This window comes from Harpia harpyja, chromosome 18 (genome assembly GCF_026419915.1).
Source record: "Harpia harpyja isolate bHarHar1 chromosome 18, bHarHar1 primary haplotype, whole genome shotgun sequence".
NCBI lineage: Eukaryota > Metazoa > Chordata > Aves > Accipitriformes > Accipitridae > Harpia > Harpia harpyja.
This window is the reverse complement of record NC_068957.1, coordinates 24,227,164-24,246,897: the sequence shown is the minus strand read 5'-3', so window position 1 is coordinate 24,246,897 and position 19,734 is coordinate 24,227,164. Positions and strand designations below refer to the sequence as shown.

Below are 19,734 nucleotides of genomic sequence, written 5' to 3'. Positions count from 1 at the left end.
TTATCAAACTAGCACCCAAATGCTGCATGTACAGATCGAACAATAATTTGACATCCCTGATCTCTAGGCAGTTTTATCCTCTGTTCCCTGTACTTTCTTCTGTTCCAACTGCAACAGCCTCTTCTTAGAGCTGCCCCTGCTCTGAAGACGCTGCTATTTTCAAGCAGCATTTGCTATTTCTTAGGCTTTTGCCTACCGGACAGAGAGACATGCGAAGCAGCATGCCCTTAATGGCAGCTCTCTCCCTGACTTCAGCCCAAGACTGAGCCTGCTCTGAGCTGCTGCCTTGCCTTGGGTTTCTCAGCCAGGACTCCTGCATCAAAACATTCCCCAGTAAAGCTGGAAGAAGCTGGTACTGTTGCTTCAGTTAAAAAGGGAGAGAAGGAAAGTCGTAGGACAGATATGTGCTGAGTTTGGAAATCGGAGTGAGGGAAGTATGTGGTAACTCGGACAATGGTGGACTTGCACAAACCTGGGTTCATTTGGTCAGTGTTTGGCAACTGCTGTTGCTGAGACACACTGTGGGCTTTTTGCTTGCTCTTTCCTAACTTAGCAGACAACTAAGCTGTGTTGTTTGTACTCTGTACAGCACTGCATTCTGCCTCAAATACAAAAAAGGGCAGAGAAGGAAGCATTGGTATTTCTTTTATTATTTCATTGTTTTGTACCTTAATTGTCCTGGGAAGTGGCTGTGTGCATACTCAGAGCAACTGTAGTGCACTATGAGTACAACGAACAGTGTCACCTGATTTCCTTCATTTGTGTAGACTAATCATTAATGGGAAACGTGATGGGAAAGGTGTACTCTCAGTTTACAGGTTTAAATTTAACTTTTAACAGGTTTAAGAGTTATGTCCGTAGTTGCACGGTTGCCATTACTAATCAGTAATTAGCAATGACAGCTGGGGATATCAGTGTTTCAGATGACAAGGTATGGGCTCAGCCCGCTCCTGCGGGAGGGACATCCATGCCAGACCAGTGACAACAACTACCTCGCTATGGAAGCTGTCCCTCTGGGAAAGGCAGAAGCACCTCACAGCAGCATCTTGTTGCTACAGATAGTGAAATTCCCAGCTTGTCGTTTTTCAGACAGTACAGTTTATATGGTATTAGTGCTAATGATAAATATCTAAGGTGACACTCTGAATTTTGCATTCGGCCACAGGAAGCAGTTTGCTCGGTGAGGGTTGGGTAACACACCAAATTGAGCCGCGATTATTTCAGATAATTCACACTTCTCGCTTTTGTTTCCAACCCCTCCCTGACTCCCATGGTGAAGGACTACGAAGCTTTCTTTGAAGCGCGAGAGAACAATGCGGTATATGCATTTTTAGGCTTGACTGCGCCACCTGGTTCAAAGGTAGGTGTGCACATTTCTTACAGTAAACCACAACCTGTATTTTACACCTTGTTCTTCTCTGCTCATAGTAGGATGTTTTTTGTGTTCTGTGGTTGCCCCAGTCAATCTACCTGCTGGTCTGATACTCAGTCTCCAGAGACTAACTTTTAGGCTTCAACATCACAGCAACACACTGTTGTTACGTGCTGGTTTATTTGGAGGATGCTGTGTTCCCTGGAGGCATCTGCCTCCCCCTCCTTCTACCCAAAAAACTCAGTGTTTGGTACAGATGCTCTTTCGGTATCCTCACTGCAGAGCCACAGTGCTCTTTTTGAAGTTAATGGAAAAACTTTTGTTGCTTCGGAAAAAAGAGCTAGGTCAAGTTCTTCACTAGTAATAATTGTCTCTTACCATTGGATTTTTTTTTTTTATCGTACACTCTGGGAACAAATGAAAGAGTAGTTAATAGTTGCACTGAAGAATGCCCAAGAAATCTAGATGAAAATAATTGTCACAAAACCAAAGAATTATTTCAATTCAGTGAAAAAACTTAATTCATGTGAAATTTTGATAAGATTTTTGTACTAGAAAATACCTTGAAACCAGAGTTATGTTTTTGAAATAATATGGTCTTGCTTCAGAGTAATTTTTTCCTCCGGCTTGTTATCTGAAGCCTTGTTTTCCTTTGCCAATTACAAACTGGGTTGCTGCTTTGCGGATGCAATGGGCTGGAATTCTCCTTTTGATTTTGATAGGATAGGACAAGCCTGCTTTATATGTTTCACTTGACAGCAGCAGGATCCTCCAGGTCACTTCCAGCTTTCTTGTTCCAGGGGATAAACACGATGGTTCCTTTCAACTTTATTCATGTAAGAGTTGAAAGTCATGCTGTGCATGTCACTAAGACACCTAATTTTAAAGGTGGATGATGATCCATCAGTAGTAAGCATTACAAGTTGTGGGTCAGACTGAAGCAGTTTTGGGAGCCAAACTAATTTCTAGCAGTAGCTCCACTAATGCGAATGGTGCGGTGAGGAAAAACTCTGCCTCGTACAGAGAGCTGCAGAGAGCAGAACCTGTGATATGTGCCCCAGCATCATGTGTCGCTGGCGTCAGAAGGCCAGCTGCACACAGTGCGATAGTCAAGTAAATCTTATTGAAATTTCTTGGAAGATCTGCACAGCGCTGTACAAAAGAGTACGCAGGATGGAGCCAAGAAGTGAGAAAGCAGCCCTGACACCATGGGATGCAGAAAAGCCCGTGCGTTTCCCCTTGCAGCCGAGATCTGGGAAGCGCAATGGTACTGGAGAGCAGTTGCTGCCGTAATGAATCAGGTCATCTGTCTCTATAACATTTATGAACATCGCTGCTTACTTAACCTGCCAGGTTGCAGAAGCAGTCTGCATGGCTATTAGTTGCTCTGATTCTGTCCTAAGGGATGCTCTGATTCCATCCTCACCTAAGGAAAAGGTGAGTTTTGAAAAGGAGAAATATAATGCAGTTGTACTCTGCTGAATTTTTATATTGCTTGCTACAGCTTGGGGAGATGCATTTGAGCTGATGAAGATAACCTTTGCGTAAGTGACCTTGTACTCAGTGCATTCTGCTGTTGGTCTGACTTTTGGTATCTGTCCCACAATTACATGATGTCAAATCAAGCTGATTGCCTGCTGCTGAGGAGGAGAAACTGATTTGTAGATGCTGAAATTGGCATTTACAGCATAGCTGCATGCAGCTTGGATATAATACTGTAGCTAATGACATTGCCTCTGCGTATGTTGCTACATAAGATGGAAGGACTCCGGGAACAACCTGTGTGCGATTGCAAGAGAGGACCTTGACAGCAAATCTCCAGTAAATGTCATTATGAGAGATGTCAAAAGTTAGTTGACTCTGAACACAAAGGTCCGATATTAATGCTAAACAAGAAGGGCTCAGAAGTGAGCATGGGAAATGCAAGTAACTATTTACTGAGCCCTGGTGCTTTGGTTTGTGCTTTGGGCACTGAGAATACAATTGGACCTACAAACCCTGGGAAAGGTTGGCATTCAATTTATCTTAAATATCACTACTTCAAGCAATACGGGTGGGTTTCAAAAGGAGAGGATTTTGTGAGTTAAAGGCTGTGATTAATTATTTAGGGACTGAGAGCATGCTGAGTGAGGGGCCTTGAGGGAGAAATAAGGAAAAGTATGAAAGAGGGATAGTGCCAAATCTGAAAAGCTGAGCCTTTCCCAGGTAATTTGCAGGACCATGCCCAAGGAAATGGATTTTGACCTTCGAGAAATAGGTTAGCATGTTCTCTGAGTTACTTTGACCCACTTTCCTGGGGATGAGGGAAATACCAGGAATCCTCTCCAGCTTACCACTGCCTGTTTTGAAGAGAAGTACTTTGTCTTGCACTTTCTGGAAAAAAAAAAAAAGCTAGATGTCACTTCTGTAGTGCCCACGACTGGTTAATGGAGTTGTTACAACGCCAAGGGAACCATCTCCTCTTTCTTACCGGTCAAAGAACCGCTTGTCCTTTAGAGAATATCAAACATCCTTGTTTTTTCCAGGCTTTGTAGTTCTTTTTAATCTTTCCTTCATTCTTCACCTGCCTTTTCTGCCATGAACGGATAGGATGCCCTCGCACAAGCAGCATGACTGCACGGTGACATCCCGGCTCTGCTCTTTGACCCGTGACGTGCAGCCAGAGGAGCAGAGCGCGGTCCCGGAGCAGGGCAGACCTGAGCCAGCAGTCCGAGCGAGGCTGTTCCCACGGCCCTGAGTTAAAAGGCAGCGCGATGCTAGGCGCTTGGGCAGATAGCCAGGAAAACCAGAGTGATCCACCATGTCTAAGATAAGGGAGATATGCGTGGTACTTCCTGCCCTGCAGGCTGGGGTCACCCACTGAGTCCCCTCTTCTACAAGTCTTACAGGCTTCTTGGAAATTCCCTTCTTAGTCCTTCCTCCTCTTGTTTTTTATTTGTTTAGCTTACTGGCTCATGTTAACAGTGGTACTGTTGAGTCTGTTATCTTCAGTATTTCTCACAGTCACAAAAGCAAACAACTCCGTTACATAAAAGTTGAGTTGAGCAGATGTCGAACTTTTCCCTTTAAAATAAACCATGCTGTCCACCCTGAAGTGCTGCAGTGAGAGCACTGTGCCTCTGTTCATCTTCTTGTAGGCCATGTTGCTGCTAACAGGTAATTAAATTCATCTTCAGTCGAAAGTCCACTTGTAGAAACCATCTTCAGAAAAAAATTCCTTTTACATTTCTTCTATTGTCATTCTGTTCCCATTTGTGACCACCTTACAAAGGCTGAAAGAAGACTGAAAAATGCAGGCTATTGTTTTTCAATGTTCCTTCTGAAACATACTGAGAATTGTTAGAGGTTAGCTGGTATGTCTGCTGAACTGCTTTAGCTGTTCCTTCACCTCAGAAGCTTCATAGGAATGTTTTCGTGTAGCCGAAGGTCCCTCGAAGAGGTGTGGGTTGGGAGCCCTGGGCGTGGAGAGCGGCTCACCCAGGGAGCACGTCCCCTCCCGCAGCGGGGAGCTGGGATTACTCGGCAGTGCCGGTGCCAGGACAGACCTGCTGCCAGCCCCAGGACGGAGCTCACGTATGGGTCTTGTGCTGGAGCAGCTCCGAGCTGTGTCTGACTAAAGACTCGCAGGCTGCCCCGATCACCCTTCTGGAAGGCAAAAGCTAAATGCTGGCTTTTCGTCCTTTGGTAGGGTTTAGTTCAGAAAGTAAATTGCGTCTCTGCTGAGACCTCTCTTGTTTTCCTCCCCCCCTCTTTTTTTTTTTTTTTTGGATGTGGAGATGTTTATTAATTAAGAATTCCTTTTCCATTTAACCATAGTTCTTCAAATAATCTTTGCTCTCTAAATAGTTCTTGTGTCCTAACATGAAATGAGGGATAAATCGTTATATCTGATCTTCTTTGGTTTTAAACTTCCATGGTCAAAACTGGCTGTGGACACAGGTTGGAATATTCCTGCAGGTACTACCTGAGCTAGCTTAGAATTGGAGTTAAAGCCAGCACTGTATGGGACTTGTTTTATAATGTCATCATAGGCAGCGGAGGCTCTTTTCTTGAGTTGGGTTCAGTGCTGCTCACTTCTCAATCACGTACTGCTGCAGTTTCTGTTGTGTCATCTGCTAACACAGGTATGTGTAAGTTGTCACCTTTCATAAAGTACTAATATGTGTAATTCTTTTCTGCTATTTCAGGAAGCCGAAGCACTGGCAAAGCAGCAAGCATGAATTTCAACTGCCTTAAATGTTCTGTAAAGGGAATTTCCACAGCTTTTTATAAAATAGTACAATTGTCTCTGCTTCAAGAAATATAGATGTGATTTCTAACATTTGATTGGTGCTTGCAGCATTCACCATACATAATACAAATTTGAACACAAGATGAAAATGTGAACATAAAGGTAGGGAGCACAGAGTGTATTATTGCAAAGTTGGAAGCATAGCAAACTGAAGCAATTGGACATGAATGATTTTCACATAGTTTAAACTGTCTTGGCAATTCGTCCATTTTGTGTAAATCTCAAGAAACTATTTTAGTACTAATAATACAGATGGGGTTATACCTAGAGATCCAACTATTTAAAATATGGAAAACAAGCAACAGCATCTAAAACCTTATCAGATACTAACTTTAGTGCCTGAGTTGCCTCAAAAATGTTACTGAATTACACAGTAATTTTTCAGTGTCTTTTCTGGTTTCAGATGAAATTGTAGGTGGTATCGTGTAGTATAGCCATTGTAGTAACTTTTGAAAGTTGTGTTTGTTCTTTTGTAGAATGGTTATTTAAGATTTGTATTGTAACACGCTGTACAGATGATAAGAAAAAATAATAATGCCATGTATTTCTCATTTAAGTGATCCATGTGGGCTCTTTTGACAAAGAAAAAGGGATTTGGGCAATGGACAGCCTTTCCATTGGCAAGTTAATCACACAGCTGCCTAAGCATGACACGATTACATGTCTGCGTGCAAGATTCAGTGCACCTCAGCGACGTATGCGCTAATTCCCAGGCAATGTTGCAAATAAGCCAAAATGGCCAGAAATGGCATTTCCTTACCTGTGTAAGGGTGAAAGCCTTTAATGTATTTCTCTACAAAAATACCAGTTCACACTGCTTATAGCATTAGGCATCTTATTGCATGTTCAAGTAGTCATTAGATTCATATAGTATTTTTTCAAACGGGGAAATAAATGTTTGAATAGCAAGAACTATTGTAATTAAGCAAGACCTTTTTTTTTTTTAGGGTTTAAAACCTTTTTTTCCATTGTTATTGCTATATCATGAAGCTATTACAGGAATTGCAGATCTATTAAAGTGGCTTGTATTGGTGAAATTACCATGTGCAATATTAACCTGTCTGTTCTCCCAGTGCTCATGAGATAGTCTGTATTTCTTGGCCATGTTCTGCAAAAATACAAGTAATTACAAGTGCCCTGAAGGATAAGAAACAGGTTTACAAAGTGTGTGGGTAATTTAAAGTGCATTTTGCACCACATAATGTACTTATTCCCCAAAAGCATCAAAAGACAGTAAGAAAGATAATTAGTCCTTGCTGTAGTTAGAGGATCATTCTAATAGCTCTGCACACACACATTTTGATTTTCTTTGCTTTATGAATACAGAGAAGCAGGTGGTACAGATAAGCAAAAGGCTGCAGCATGTCATCGCCATGCAGTTATTTTACACTGATGCTGTAAAATGTATGCAGTGCTTTCTAAACGCTTTCTGAAAAGGATTACAGTTCCTAGTTTTGAAGCCTGGAATTAGGAACAGGCTAAAAGTAAAAACTTACATTTACAAAAATGTTCTGAAGTGCAGTAATTAAATACTTCCCTTACCAACATTTCTTTGGGGCTTTTTTTCTGTTCACTACAACTGATGGTTTTGTCAACATCTGTTAAAAGAGAAATGCAGCTAGTTGCTTTGGTTGGAGAGCAGCTCTGCCTCTAGACAGCTCATGATGAAACCTCCACAGATGTCCGAGTGGGCAGGATCTGGCATGGAGCCAAGTTGGTTAAAATGACATTGAATTCATGTTTTATCTTTTCTAATTTGGGAGCCTGGGAGTCAGTTTGAAGCTTGTGCTTACAAAAGCAAGCACAGCATCAAAAGGCATAGGGATAGATTAATGTTGCCTTACCTTCAAGATTAACACACGCATTTGTGCTTTTTCATTAACAGGCTTTATCAGTAATTGCTGAAATTTTGTGAAACTTATTTTTAAGATCTTTTGGGGATGGAAGTTAGGTTACATTTTAAATCCAGTGTCTGATTTTTGTTGTTCACTATGATTTCATCTTTCTGAACAGAGGTGATTTTTCTTTCTTAATATTGGCATAATCTTTCCCTGTGTCTAAACTAGCGGTTAAATTTTGAGGAAGTATGTAAGAATACTAAGTGAAGTCTTGCAAAGAAAGTGGAATTTGTCACACAAGCCACTATACTCACGCCAATTTGCTGTGTTTCCTGTGTAAGGAAAGTATGGTGTAAGTTCTGTGAATTACAGTCATTATTTTGGAGAAGCCGTAATTGAAAGTTGCTGCCAAATTCTGTTGGTTCAGCGACCCAAAACATTCTGAAACGAGGTCAATCTCTGTTTCTGACAGTCAAGAAAATTGCCAAGTTTAAGAAAGCAAAGTCACTTCCCTCGTCTGGTCCCCTACCCTTGCCATATGGTAGCATTCGAACTGTATCAGCATTCCTAAGCAAGCTCTGTTGAGACAGACTGAATTATTTCTTTGTCCAGGGAACAAGGCACCAACACAAACTGAAAAATACCGAAAATATCTCTTTGTTGTGGGACTGTGTGTAAAACTTGCATTCATTTTGATGCAGATATCTTGCATGAATTTAGGAGTGCTAGGAATCTGTTGCCTAATGCTGTTTTTCTGTTTCCCATACCTGTGTTAGGCTAATGATGGGTGCAAGAACTGAATTTGTTAATTTCTTTATTCTTTTTTTCCTATGTAGAAGGCAGGCATTGAGGACTTAACCTGTATATTAACCATTCCTGTATCATTCCAATAAAATTGTTTTAGAATGCTTTCTCACACGATTGACTTGTTTGCATGTTTTGTTCACGGCTTGAAGTGGTCCCGTAAGTTGAAAGTGGAGTTTTCAAATGAAAATACTGCTCTGTGAAAGTACAGGATCTGTACAACAAAGTGAACATAACGCATCCGCTGCCGCTGCATGTGAAGTCTGTTGGGTTGGATCTCACCTGTTGCAACTAATGGGTTTTAATTACTTAGGATACACCTACCTAAAACAGTCTTTGGAGGTTCTGGGGGTTTTAGGAGAGCGCTGAATACGCTTCCTAATTAACCTGCTTTCCCACTCTTTCCCCAAGGCAGTTACAAATCGGAAGCGGACAGGGCAGATCAGCTTCACCCCATGCCTGTAGAGCTTGCCAAACAGTTGCAGTTGCTTTTTTTGCAATGTGTAATTAATTAGCTGTGTGCTGCTCACAGCAGGGGAACTATGTTATTTAATATTTGTGTTGCCAGAGGGCGGTGTAGGATAAATTTTTAAACTAAAACTATTCACTTTTACCTTCTCTATTTGCCTGGTAGACCCAGCAGGTACATTCTTTTAAGCTTTACATGCTGAAGTTTTGCACCACCTAGATGATCTTATGTAGAGCTACAGAAGATGCATTCTCAGCCCCTAAACCGCAGTAGGATTTCCCCAAATCCCAGACTTCAATTCACATCTTCTGAAGGAAACCAGTAACTTACTTAATTCTTTCAAGAGTGGTTTGCGAGAAGGCTGCTTGCTTGCCATTTATAGGATCAGCTTGTTTTCTGTCTGAACAACTAATGCACAACCGAGAACCATCAGTTACATCGATGTCTTTTAATGGTGTTTATTGCTTGTCTCTCACACTTGCCCTTTTTTAGTGTCTTAAAAAATAGTCCATAATGTAAGATAGGGAAAAGGGCTATTTTGATGCTATTTCTAAATTACAGTGAATCTCATTTACTTTCCCTGTATATACATTTCACCTGTATAACCCAGAAAAATCTCTGGTTTTCTTGTTTGTTCATAAGAAGTCTTAAAAAACCAAATTGTTATTCATTAATATAAAGCTCAATACAAATAGTTTTCAAAAACGTGTTTAAAAAACCAACTGCATGTGTGCATATAATGTTTACTTAACTTGCTGTTTCAGGTTACAATGGTGTGCACTGTAATAATAAAACTTTTCTACCAATTAATGTCGGATTTTATTCATTTCTCATTTAACGTTCTTAATCTGTATGTCATGGAAAAATCTGTAAAGTCTGATGATATCATTCAGCTCGTGTTGCACATATTTGAAATACCAGAAATGTCTTGCAATACAAATTTCAGGTGTGCATGGTGGAGATAGGTGCCTGCTAGTCCCTTACTGAAGGGTCTTCATTCAGAGTCAGTTCAGGTTAACTCCACAAAGACAAAGCCCAGAATGGGTTAACTGGAGGTACAGTTGCAGTCAGCAGAAGTAGGTGAGTAAATGAATGGCTCCTGAGCAGCTCCATTACTGGTAAGAGACTGTGTATATATATACACTGTATATAAAGATCTGTTCTGCATCTTGGTTTTCTTTTTTTTAACCTGAGAAAAAGGTATTAGCTAGTCCTGTGCCCTCGGGCCCACAACTTGAGAAATGCAAGAAATAAGACTTACCAAGAACAACGTAATTAAGTTTTTGTCTAGATTCAGACTCATCAGTAACCTATGTTAAGAACTTTATCAGACCTTTTCTCTCCTGTATTTTCCCCATTATGTTAAGAGAATTTTAATAGCCAATTTAAAAAGAAACTGAGACAACTCATTACCTGGGAACAAGCCATTAAGCTTTCCTGACTCGGTGTTTTCCTCTTTTGCCGGTCTTGCTTTTTCGGGGTTTTTTGGTGATGTAAATACAAGAGTTGGAAAGCATGTATGATAATGCCTAGAGAGAGGCATTCTGTGATCACATTTCCCCATCTCATGCCCAGCCTCTTATCTTGAGCTGATTCAAGGTGTAAGGGGAAAATGAAGGCCTTTACTTATTGCTCATTATCCACATAGCCCATTCCAGATCAGTGAAGCCCATCTGAATAGATCAGGTAGCACTACCTAAACAAAATAATCCCACTCTACAAAAAAATAATTACCACGTAGTTATCTTTTAGTGAGTTCCCACACAAGCATTCTGTGATTTGTCCATATTATGTGATCTTGGTAGAATGTTTTAGATTGAAGAGTTCATTATTAATAATTTTGAAACGTTTATTATTAACAATTTTTAACTGTATTAGTAAACTTTTGGAAAAACTTTGGGAAATGCGAAAGGATTCTGAAAGTCAACTTAAGGTGAAGTAGAAATCACTGTCTTACTACAGGAGGTGAGCACTGTGTCACAGTAAGTACTGAGTACTCTGAGTGTTCCAGTATGCAAAATACATATATTTAGTGTGTTGCACTTATGAAGTATCAAAATTGGTCCTATATACAGTAATTCCTTCTCTCACAGGTTTGTCTGTTGAAGACACCTTCAGGAACTTGGGAGACTTCTTCATTTTCAGTTGCTTGGAATAACATCTCAAAATCCTTAAAAAAATAAAAAAAGGAAACAGGCACCATCATTAATACAATCTCAACTACAATATAGTTCCCATCTGACTTTAATTCCTTTTTGAGCCCCTTCCCAGCACGTAGGGCAAGTTATTTTTCGCTTGTGCAAACAGAACGTGATCGGATACACGGTTCCTAACCACGAACGCGGCATTAAATCCAAATTAACTTTCGCCCACGGACGGTAAACCCCAGCAACGACACCCACCGCGGCTGCCAGCACGGTTCGGTCCCTCTTCCCTCCGCTGAAGCCCGGTGTAAGGACAAGGCGGGGAGCGGGACGGGGCAGGGTCCGGGCCCCGCGGCTCTGCCCTTCCTCCGCCGTCCCCACCGACCACCGGGGGCCGCCCGCCTCCTCCGGCCCTCGCTCACCGAGTAACTCCTCCCGCAGCCCGTTAACGGCCTGCCTCTGCCCCGCCTGCCGCCCGAGGGGCCGTCGCCTCACCCCGACCCCCCGCTTACCTGCCCGGGCCCGCTCACGCCGGTGTAACCGACCGTAATGGCGCCCACCTCCCCTCAGCGGCCGCCGCCTCGTGCCGTTGCCGCGGCAACCAACCGCCACACAGCGACCGAGGCGAGCCTGCCCCGCCTTCCCCGTTGGGCGTTCCTCTTGTCAGTCAGCGTGAAGGCCCGCCCCCTGCGGGCTGAGGGGGAGCGCCGAGCGGCCTTGCCCTGCCTGAGGCGAGCCCGCCGCACCGGCGAACGGCCCCGCCGCACCGGTGAACCGCGGCCCGAGCCCTCCGGGTCTTCTCCCCTTCTCTCTCCTTCTCCCCTCAGCGCTGGGGGTTCGTCCCCGGGCGCTTGAGCCTGCTGCAATGGTCCCGCCCGGCAGCTCCGGCCTCGGGGGCCTGCTCCGGGTGTCCGCTCGGGGCTGCGGGGTGAGCTCTCCTCCCATCCGGCCTCAGCCGTTGCCTTTGCTCCCCTGTGACCTCCCCGTGCCTCCTGTCCGCCGCTTCTTTAGGTTTAAAAAGTATTTCGGCCTACCCAGATAACGTGAGTGCCTGCCCGCTGCAGAGAGACCCGTGTGGGCCTGTGCCCCCCCGGTCAGTGTGGGCCATGGTGGAGGCGGGCGCTGTCGGGGGCGGGTTTGGGTTTTGTATTTTGTTATAATCGGTCAGAAGAGGCGTCACCGAAGAGCTGGAGCGTCCGTTCGGGTGAAGGAGGAGCTGTTGTGCGAGAAGGTATTTGAAAACTCAGGGAAGTTGGGGTTGTTGAAATGAGGTACTGCTGGTTTAAATGGAAGGCAGGAGACTTGCAACAGATGTGCTTGAAAAAAAACCCCAAACCGTCAGCGTAGTCAGTTTCTGTAGCACGTTTATATGCACGTAAAATACATAGACTGAGCTGAAATAAGGGACTTTGTTTATATGCTGCTGTAGTTCATGTGATATGATAATTGTGTATGGTAACACATACCATACTTACTTACTTTTTCCATATAGGAATGGTACAGTCAAATTTGTTTTTCTTTGTTTATACATTTTGCTTTAAGTTTAGCCTCGGGATTCAGACAAGTATGCTTGTCTTGCTGACTGTTTCTTCTGACTGCGGTCTGTTTTCAGCTTCTGAAATAACTTTGATTCTATCTTGTTCTGATTTTATTTTTGTAAGTATAAGGGTTTTTTTGTAAGATCTTATCTATAGAAATATATAAATTTCCTTGGATATTGCTGCATTTGACACCTGAGTACAACTGAAATGAAAGGTGACTTGTTTTTAATCAGTCAAGACTAATTACCTAACTTGATTTCTTCCTTTCTCTCTGTTACTTTTGTGTTTTGTTGAAACTGTCGCCCAAAAAATACAGCTGCAGCTGGCACTAATTACAAGCTCCGTGAAGGAGGCAAGGTTTAAAACTACGTGGAATTTGAACCACCCTGTTTCCTGCCCTCGAAGACTGGGGGCACGAGTACTCTGTTGAAGTCACAACCACATCTACCATGCAGAAATTAGTCATGTAAGATGATTAAAATAAAGTAATTTTAAACAGCGTTTAAATATCAAATGACTTTTATGTAAATTCAGTGGGAATAAAAATGGCTTTCATTCTCCCTCCATAAAAACTGAAGTCTTTTGTGAAATACAGGTGATAAGGAGGGAACAGGAATAATTTTAAAGGGAATCCATTGGACCTTTATGGTCATAGTTACTTCAAACCTTACATTAATTCATTTCTAAGGCACATCATTATTTTACTGTCAAAACACGTTGTATGATGGGTTGCAATCAATATGTTGCTGTAATGTTATCTTTACACGCTAGTTTTATTTTACATTTGTGTCTCGCTCCTATCATTACACTAAACAGTGTCTTTTTAAGATCTTTTGTCCAGTACTTTGATGAGATTCAACTTCTGGGGTTTGGGGTTTTTTTTTTTATCTTATGAGAAAAAGGAAATTTAGAAAAGGCATCAACAGAAAACTCTTCAAATTGTCCATGGACTGGATCTAGTGCTGGGGGAAGTGCTGTGGCTCAGTGCATGAGCTCGGTTTCAGCTGGAGCGAGAAGGACATGCTAAAAACACCATGGGGGCACCTCTGATGTGCCATCGAGCCCAGAGAAAGTGGCTTTGGTCAGTGAGCGACATGATTGTCCACAGCTGTCTGATGGCTACTGCTTTCAGAGAGGCAGATTCTCATATTTGTGTTTTATAGACAAATGATGTTTCATCAAAATCTTGATGAAATGGAGTTGTCAACTTCTTCCCCATCAGAAGAAGGTCACGAGACTACAAATTTAGCTGTTTGTTTCAAAAGGGGAAATGCTGTAAATAACATCACCTCTGTAAGTCTGCTGGATGATAGAACAAAACTGAACTTCTGTAGATGGAAGCGTTCGGTGGAATTCAGTTTCAGGTTTGAACAGCCTGGTGAGGTACAGGCACTATGATCCTTTAGTAGCCTTTGTTGTTTTTAAATGATGTGTTGTGGCAGTTAGCAACTCATCAGCATTGCACCATAGTCAGAAACATCTCGATTCATTTTTTTTTTTTTTTTAACATCCTCTTTTAGAGCTACTGTCACTTTGTATTCAAAAACTGCGCACTTTTCCAGTGGGATCACTTCTGTTTTAGGAGGATAAAATGGGGAACTAACTCATATGTTCGTCATTTTTTTTCCACACAGACAGTAGTGAAGAAAGAGTATGCAAGAATCTATTCTCTTACAGCAGCTGTAGTAGGAGAGTTCTGGGCTATGTGATTATCTGCCTCTTACCTGACTAGGATCGGTAAGTCTGGGCTTTTTGTGCTTTTTTTTTTTTTTTCTCCTTATGCTTTGTTCCAGAATGCAGGCACCATTTACTTTATTTGAAAGAGAGCAGTTTTGCTAAGATTACCGTATTTTAGCTCTACCGTAGCACTACGAGCATTTTCAAAGCAACACAGCAACATTTTTTAGCACATAAGGATCTGGGTACCTGTGTCCTGTTTTTCAGAAGCAAATGAGGCATGCAGCATTCCAAATTCCATTGACGTTCAGCAAGATTTAGACTGCCAAGTACTCTTGCCTCTTTTGAAAATGGCAGTTGGTTTCCCAAGTCCCTTAAGTGCTTAAGAAAATGTTGTCCTGCTTTTTGCATATGTAAATGATTCTGTAGATAAAGTAAACAGTTGTGCTAATGTAACCAGGAGAAGGCGTGGTGTACTGCCTTTCTTGTCTGCTTTGGTCTCACTTGCAGGCATATGGCAATTCCAGTGTTACCTTCAGCTTCAGGGGGGGAACAGTGCCATTCAAGCTAAAAAAAGAACCCCGAAAAAATAAAAAGCAAACGGTTATACTGTAGCAGTGTGTATATTTAGGAGGGAGGTCGAAAATTTCCATCTTTCAAGTAATTGGAGTTTTAGAATAGCTTTCTGGAAGAGTACTGGGATTAAAAAAAGTGACCCAGTGTATCAAGTTTCATTGTAGAACAAGTAAGTGAGAGTATATGGTTTGGTTGCTGATAGAAGCAAATGAGTAGAGTGAGGAGGATCTTTCTGGTTATATATCAAATATCGTATTAAATTTGCAGCGGTTTCGTTGGTGTGGATAGCTATCTAGTGACTTGCATGGCATTACTACTGATGTAAATTGCCAGCACTGTGAAAAGTATTGAGCCTTAATTGTCCATGATATAAGTAGAATTTTTGGTATATTTCAAACAGCATGACAGTATGTCATGTTCTTTGGGAGACTTGCTATGTGCTCTTCAGTAAAACGGCCTCATCCCTTGCCTCTCCTCCCTATTTCAAACCATGAGCACACTAGAGGTGTGTAAAGGTAGTTGAATTATGCAGAGATTAAAAAGACATTTGAAGAACAGAGGGGTTTTCTTGTGTTCATCTTTCCCAGTCCTCCATAAGAGGAGTGGTGATGATCTTTTCCTTAGTGAGTTTAGGTCAGACTCGGCTCTAAATGGAAAGCTTCCCATTGATTTTAACAGTAGGTGAATTGAAAAGGAATGATAAGGCATCATTAAATGTCATAGATTATTTTGAGACACGTTGGCTAGCTTTTAATTTTTCATGTGTATTTAGTAAAACTGTGGAGCTTATAGATACAGAAACGTACCATTCATCACTATTGGGGAAGACATTAACTACTTGTATCTCTTAAAATCTTCATTAAGAGGGACTCTAAAAATATTTTTAATTTGTGAACTGCATTTTGGGATGCAGTTTTATTATACTTGAAGAACTACCAGCATCTTTTGAAGCATCTTGGCACCTCATAGGAAGGCTCAGGCCAATTCAGAATCAACCTCTAAGTCTGAATTTGATCTTGATTTCCTTCTTATGTCACCTTTTTAGCTCTTAGAAGTTGTTGTCTTTCAGTGGAAAATGTTGATTTGCAACTGATGGTAGTGATATAGACAAGTAAATAATTTTGCTGATTTTTACAGCTTGTAAGTATGATCTATCTCAACTAGCCACAATGCAGAAGAGATACCTAGGAACAGAAGTGATATCACAGATGAAGAACCTGGTTAATGCCCTTCCTGTATCTTCAGAGTGATTTTTGTTGACATGTAGAGGTTAAAATTGTAGAAAAGCATGCAGTTTACTGTTTACTAAAAATAAATATTCTAGAGAAAAAGAAAAATCGCAGTCTTTATGAAAAGTGCATTGTTCACTTATTATTATTGTTCCTCTTTGTCCGAATAAGTTTGAGGTACTCTGCCTGTCTTTCTTTCACTCACAGGACTACATGGAACTCTGGTGATTAGACTGTTACTCACACTTGTCATCATGTTGGCAGAAGGCATCTTAACTAAACTCGTATATAAAGAAAGCTGTCATCAAGATAAGCCTCGCAAATCTCCTGCATCCAAAAAGGATAAAGAGGGAATCTGGAGACAGAAACTTGTAGACAACCCAAAAATCAAAGGCTTTGCTGATGGATACAAGAAGCAGGATGAGATCTCTGCTAGAAGTAGCAAAATGGAACATGGGAGCGGTCCTCAATGGAGATCCATAAAAGAGGTACCTGCAAAAGATCAGAAAATGCTTGTTAAAGGAACCGTATCACCAGCTTTACATATCCCCAAAAGAGAACAAAATACTGAACAGATGGACTTGTATAGATCCTGGTCATGCAACAGCATTTATCAAAACTACCCTGACTTGCATATCGGGGGAGACCGTGTGGGGGACCATATGTGTGATTCAGGTTGTGTTTTGGACCATGTGTGTGATGAGCTTCCTGATGGCCCTGTTCTGCTGTCCATAGATATTCCTCTAGGTCAGTTCCCTCTATGTGAGCATCCTGAAAAGCCAAGTATAAAGTCCCTGTCTGGAGATGAAGCTGGAGAAAGGAGTAGTATCATGCTCTGTGCGGAGCCACTTTCAAACTCTATGCTCAACAAGTACATGGAAACAAAAGTGGCAGAATTTTATAAACAGGTTTTTGAAGAAAATTTGACCAGGTGTGGTTCTGTAACAAACCTCCTCACTTGCAGTTTGATAAGGAATAACCTGAATCAGATAAGCTTTCAGGTATCACAGGAGCAGAATATAGAAACATCAAAAGCCAGAGAAGTGCTCTTGCACTCTTTAGCTTTGTTTAGTTTGCACAACACTACCAATAGAAATAGCTCTGAATTTAGTACTCCAAACTTACAAATCTCAAACCCAGCATGCATGAAAAAGAGCTGCAGGATGCAGTTTACATCATGACTGATGTGTTTAGCTGAAGAGATGAATATGATTCGGATACAAATATTTCACTCTAAGGATTAGTTAGGGAAATGAAAACATTTACACGCTACAGACTTTTTCAAATAAATATTTTAAAGCTTAAACCATACTTTGTTAGTGGAGGAAGTAAAGGTTGTTTTTTTCTAATATAGAATTTGAAATTAATTTCTCTGTGAAATACTAATCAACCGTATTTTTGCAATGTATATGTCCTTCTAAGACTCTGGCTGTGTGAGTAATTGTAGTCACGTACCACTGGATTTACTCCTGCAAGAAAAATCAGTCAAGACGTGTGCTGGTAAAACTTTGCTCTAAGAGACTGATCCGGCCAGCCAGTAAGTAAAAGAGTCAAATTGTCTTTGATGGACTTTGGATTGGGCTATATAGTTGAAACCCGAGTTCTGGAAATTCACATTCAAATTTTGCTTCTGCAAAGCTTGATCACAGTGGCTGAAAAAATATTTCTTTGGTTTGGAAATCTTGTCAGCAGATGGAGGTGTTCAGGACTCTGGATTATTTTGTATGTATTATCATACATAGGAAATACATTGACATGATACGTGAATGAAGACGCTAATATTGTTGCTTGTGTATGTTTGTACTGCATAGGTGGAGTATGTGACAATGAAAATTAGGTGAAATAGTTGATGAAGGTTGTAAAAGTATTTAGTTTTCTGTAAAAAATAATAAATCCTTACCTTTTTGATGAAATCCACTCAGCTTTCTGTCAGTATGTTATTTTATGTACCATTTGTGTTTTTGGTAAATGCACTCTGCCTTTATTTCCTTGGAAACGAAGCACCTGCAACCTTGGTAAGCTAAGATGACTGCCATGTTCCCGAAAAGGTAGTGCAGGCTTTCTTCATCTTTGGAAATTTAAATGCAGATTTTGATACAGAAAGTTCGTTACTTAGCTTCCAAACCCATTTTCTTCCTTTTCTATTACTTCTTCTCAGTAAGTATTTCAACTGGAAATTAATCACTGTGTCGCCATTGTAAAATGATAAATGAATTGGACTGTTACCTGGTCTGCAGAAGTTTTCTTGTAGTAAGGAAGCCTCTTTACTTGCGTGATGAATGGATATTGTTTGGCACAGCTGCAGTTCTGGGTTTACAGTCATGAAACCTGAATCCAAAATGTAGCAACAAACTGTATTTATACAATTGTAAGCTTTGTAATGCACACTCATGTGCTAGTTAAATCATTTTATCCAGTTCCTGATGTCACTCAATGCATAGGGTTGGGATGAGTTATAAAGCAGAGCTTCTCAGTGAAACTTCATATGAAACAACTAATGTAAACCAAAACCTTCTCTGAGACACATCTCTTAAACTCTGATGCACAATGTGCATTTTTTAAGTCTTTGTCAACCCTCTAAGAGAATGTGAAGGATCTTGTGATCTCTAGGTAATAATATATCAAATGCATACATATTTGTGTTTGTAAATCAAGGCCCTTGACATCTTATCAGTCCTTTGAAGAGTTGTTTGTTGGGCGTCATTGGGGTTTTTTGCCTTTTTTTTTTTTTTTTTTTTTTTGTTTAAATCCAGCGTCTTTAGTTGTTGGGCTTTTTTAAAAATCATCTCTGAGCTGGCATTTATAACGAAAATACCAGTAGGCTTGAAAGAATGCCTCAGAACATTGAGAAGATCTGAGTTCACAAGGGATTCACCTTGAATCTCTTAACTCAAGTAATTTTGCTTATTAATTAGTTGCATTTACTGTAATAGAAATTGTATGATGGGGCTTAGAGATAAAATTGTGCCTGTTTTGGCCTATACAGAAAAGGAAATTTGCAGAAAAAATGTATATTGGTCCCTTAATAAGCTGCACCTTCATGGCCTGGTGCTTCTTTTGGGGGAAGAGGATGCAACTGTCGCTGTGTGCGTGATTGTATGTGGTGTCAAACAGTCTGCTAAATATAGCAGCGTGCATAATGGAAAGGGAACTACAAAGCTTCCATGTATCTTAAGATTTTTAACCTTTTCTGATGCCTTGCAATGTCTTCAGGGTTGGTGGAACTTAACTAAAGTGCATGGCTCAATGAATCTATGTACATAATGCCTAACACACGTTTGGATGCCAGCACCTGGGTTTAATATGGTATGTATATTGAAATTTGAGATCAAACCTCAAAAGTCCAAAATGAAACACAAAACAAATAGTTGGCTGACAAGGCTACTCAATCTGATAGGTGGTCTGAACAAGCCTATCTAAGCATCGAGCCAATTCGGCATTGGAGCAGAGTGAATACCCCTGGTTTTGCGGTGTTTCACAGCTTTTTATACACTTTGACCTTGGAGCTGTAGGACAATGGGCACTCTGCTTCTTTTGAATTGCCTTGAAAACTGGGTATGCCCTTCCCTCAGCTGCCTTTGAAAAGTCTATTCCTGCTCTGTTTCTCATCTTGAATGCCCAACTTGCAATCTTTTATGTTATTTTTGCAGGCAGTCTTCAATCTGAGGTAGATCTTTCCGTGATAGCATCACCCTAATTCCATGTATGTCTCGTTAGTCTCCTTCTCAGCATTCGGAATCAAGGCAGGAGTTCTTTGGAAGAGGCCAAATGATTTCATTAAATTCTGGAGGAG

General features: G+C 41.1%; 2 protein-coding genes and 1 long non-coding RNA gene across 5 annotated transcripts in view; 2 read left to right on the top strand and 1 right to left on the bottom strand.

Annotated features, from left to right (window-relative positions):
* SH3BGRL (SH3 domain binding glutamate rich protein like) overlaps positions 1-8,419 on the top strand; it is a 36,391-nt gene extending 27,972 nt beyond the window's left edge. The window contains exons 3-4 of the mRNA XM_052813165.1: positions 1,280-1,360; positions 5,560-8,419. Of these exons, the coding sequence (XP_052669125.1) occupies positions 1,280-1,360; positions 5,560-5,592 (114 nt within the window). The 3' untranslated portion in view covers positions 5,593-8,419. The remainder of the gene's footprint in view (positions 1-1,279; positions 1,361-5,559) is intronic.
* Positions 8,420-10,504: 2,085 nt separating this feature from the next.
* LOC128153660 (uncharacterized) lies at positions 10,505-12,034 on the bottom strand. Its single transcript, XR_008239051.1, has 2 exons — positions 11,953-12,034; positions 10,505-10,944 (listed from the first exon to the last, which is right to left on the bottom strand). It is a non-coding gene; the product is annotated as an uncharacterized LOC128153660 (long non-coding RNA).
* Positions 11,639-17,858, top strand: LOC128153657 (TLR adapter interacting with SLC15A4 on the lysosome-like). 3 transcript variants are annotated; one of them, XM_052813163.1, is made up of 4 exons: positions 12,060-12,149; positions 12,776-12,925; positions 14,094-14,196; positions 16,149-17,858. In XM_052813163.1, exon 4 carries the CDS (start codon positions 16,196-16,198, stop codon positions 17,120-17,122), a length of 927 nt encoding a protein of 308 aa, XP_052669123.1. In that variant the 5' UTR covers positions 12,060-12,149; positions 12,776-12,925; positions 14,094-14,196; positions 16,149-16,195; the 3' UTR covers positions 17,123-17,858. The 3 variants fall into 3 exon arrangements, with proteins under 3 accessions (XP_052669124.1, XP_052669122.1, XP_052669123.1); XM_052813164.1 differs by lacking the exons at positions 12,060-12,149; positions 12,776-12,925 and adding an exon at positions 11,639-11,961; XM_052813162.1 differs by lacking the exon at positions 12,776-12,925 and having other exon boundaries at positions 12,041-12,149.
* Positions 17,859-19,734: the final 1,876 nt, after the last annotated feature.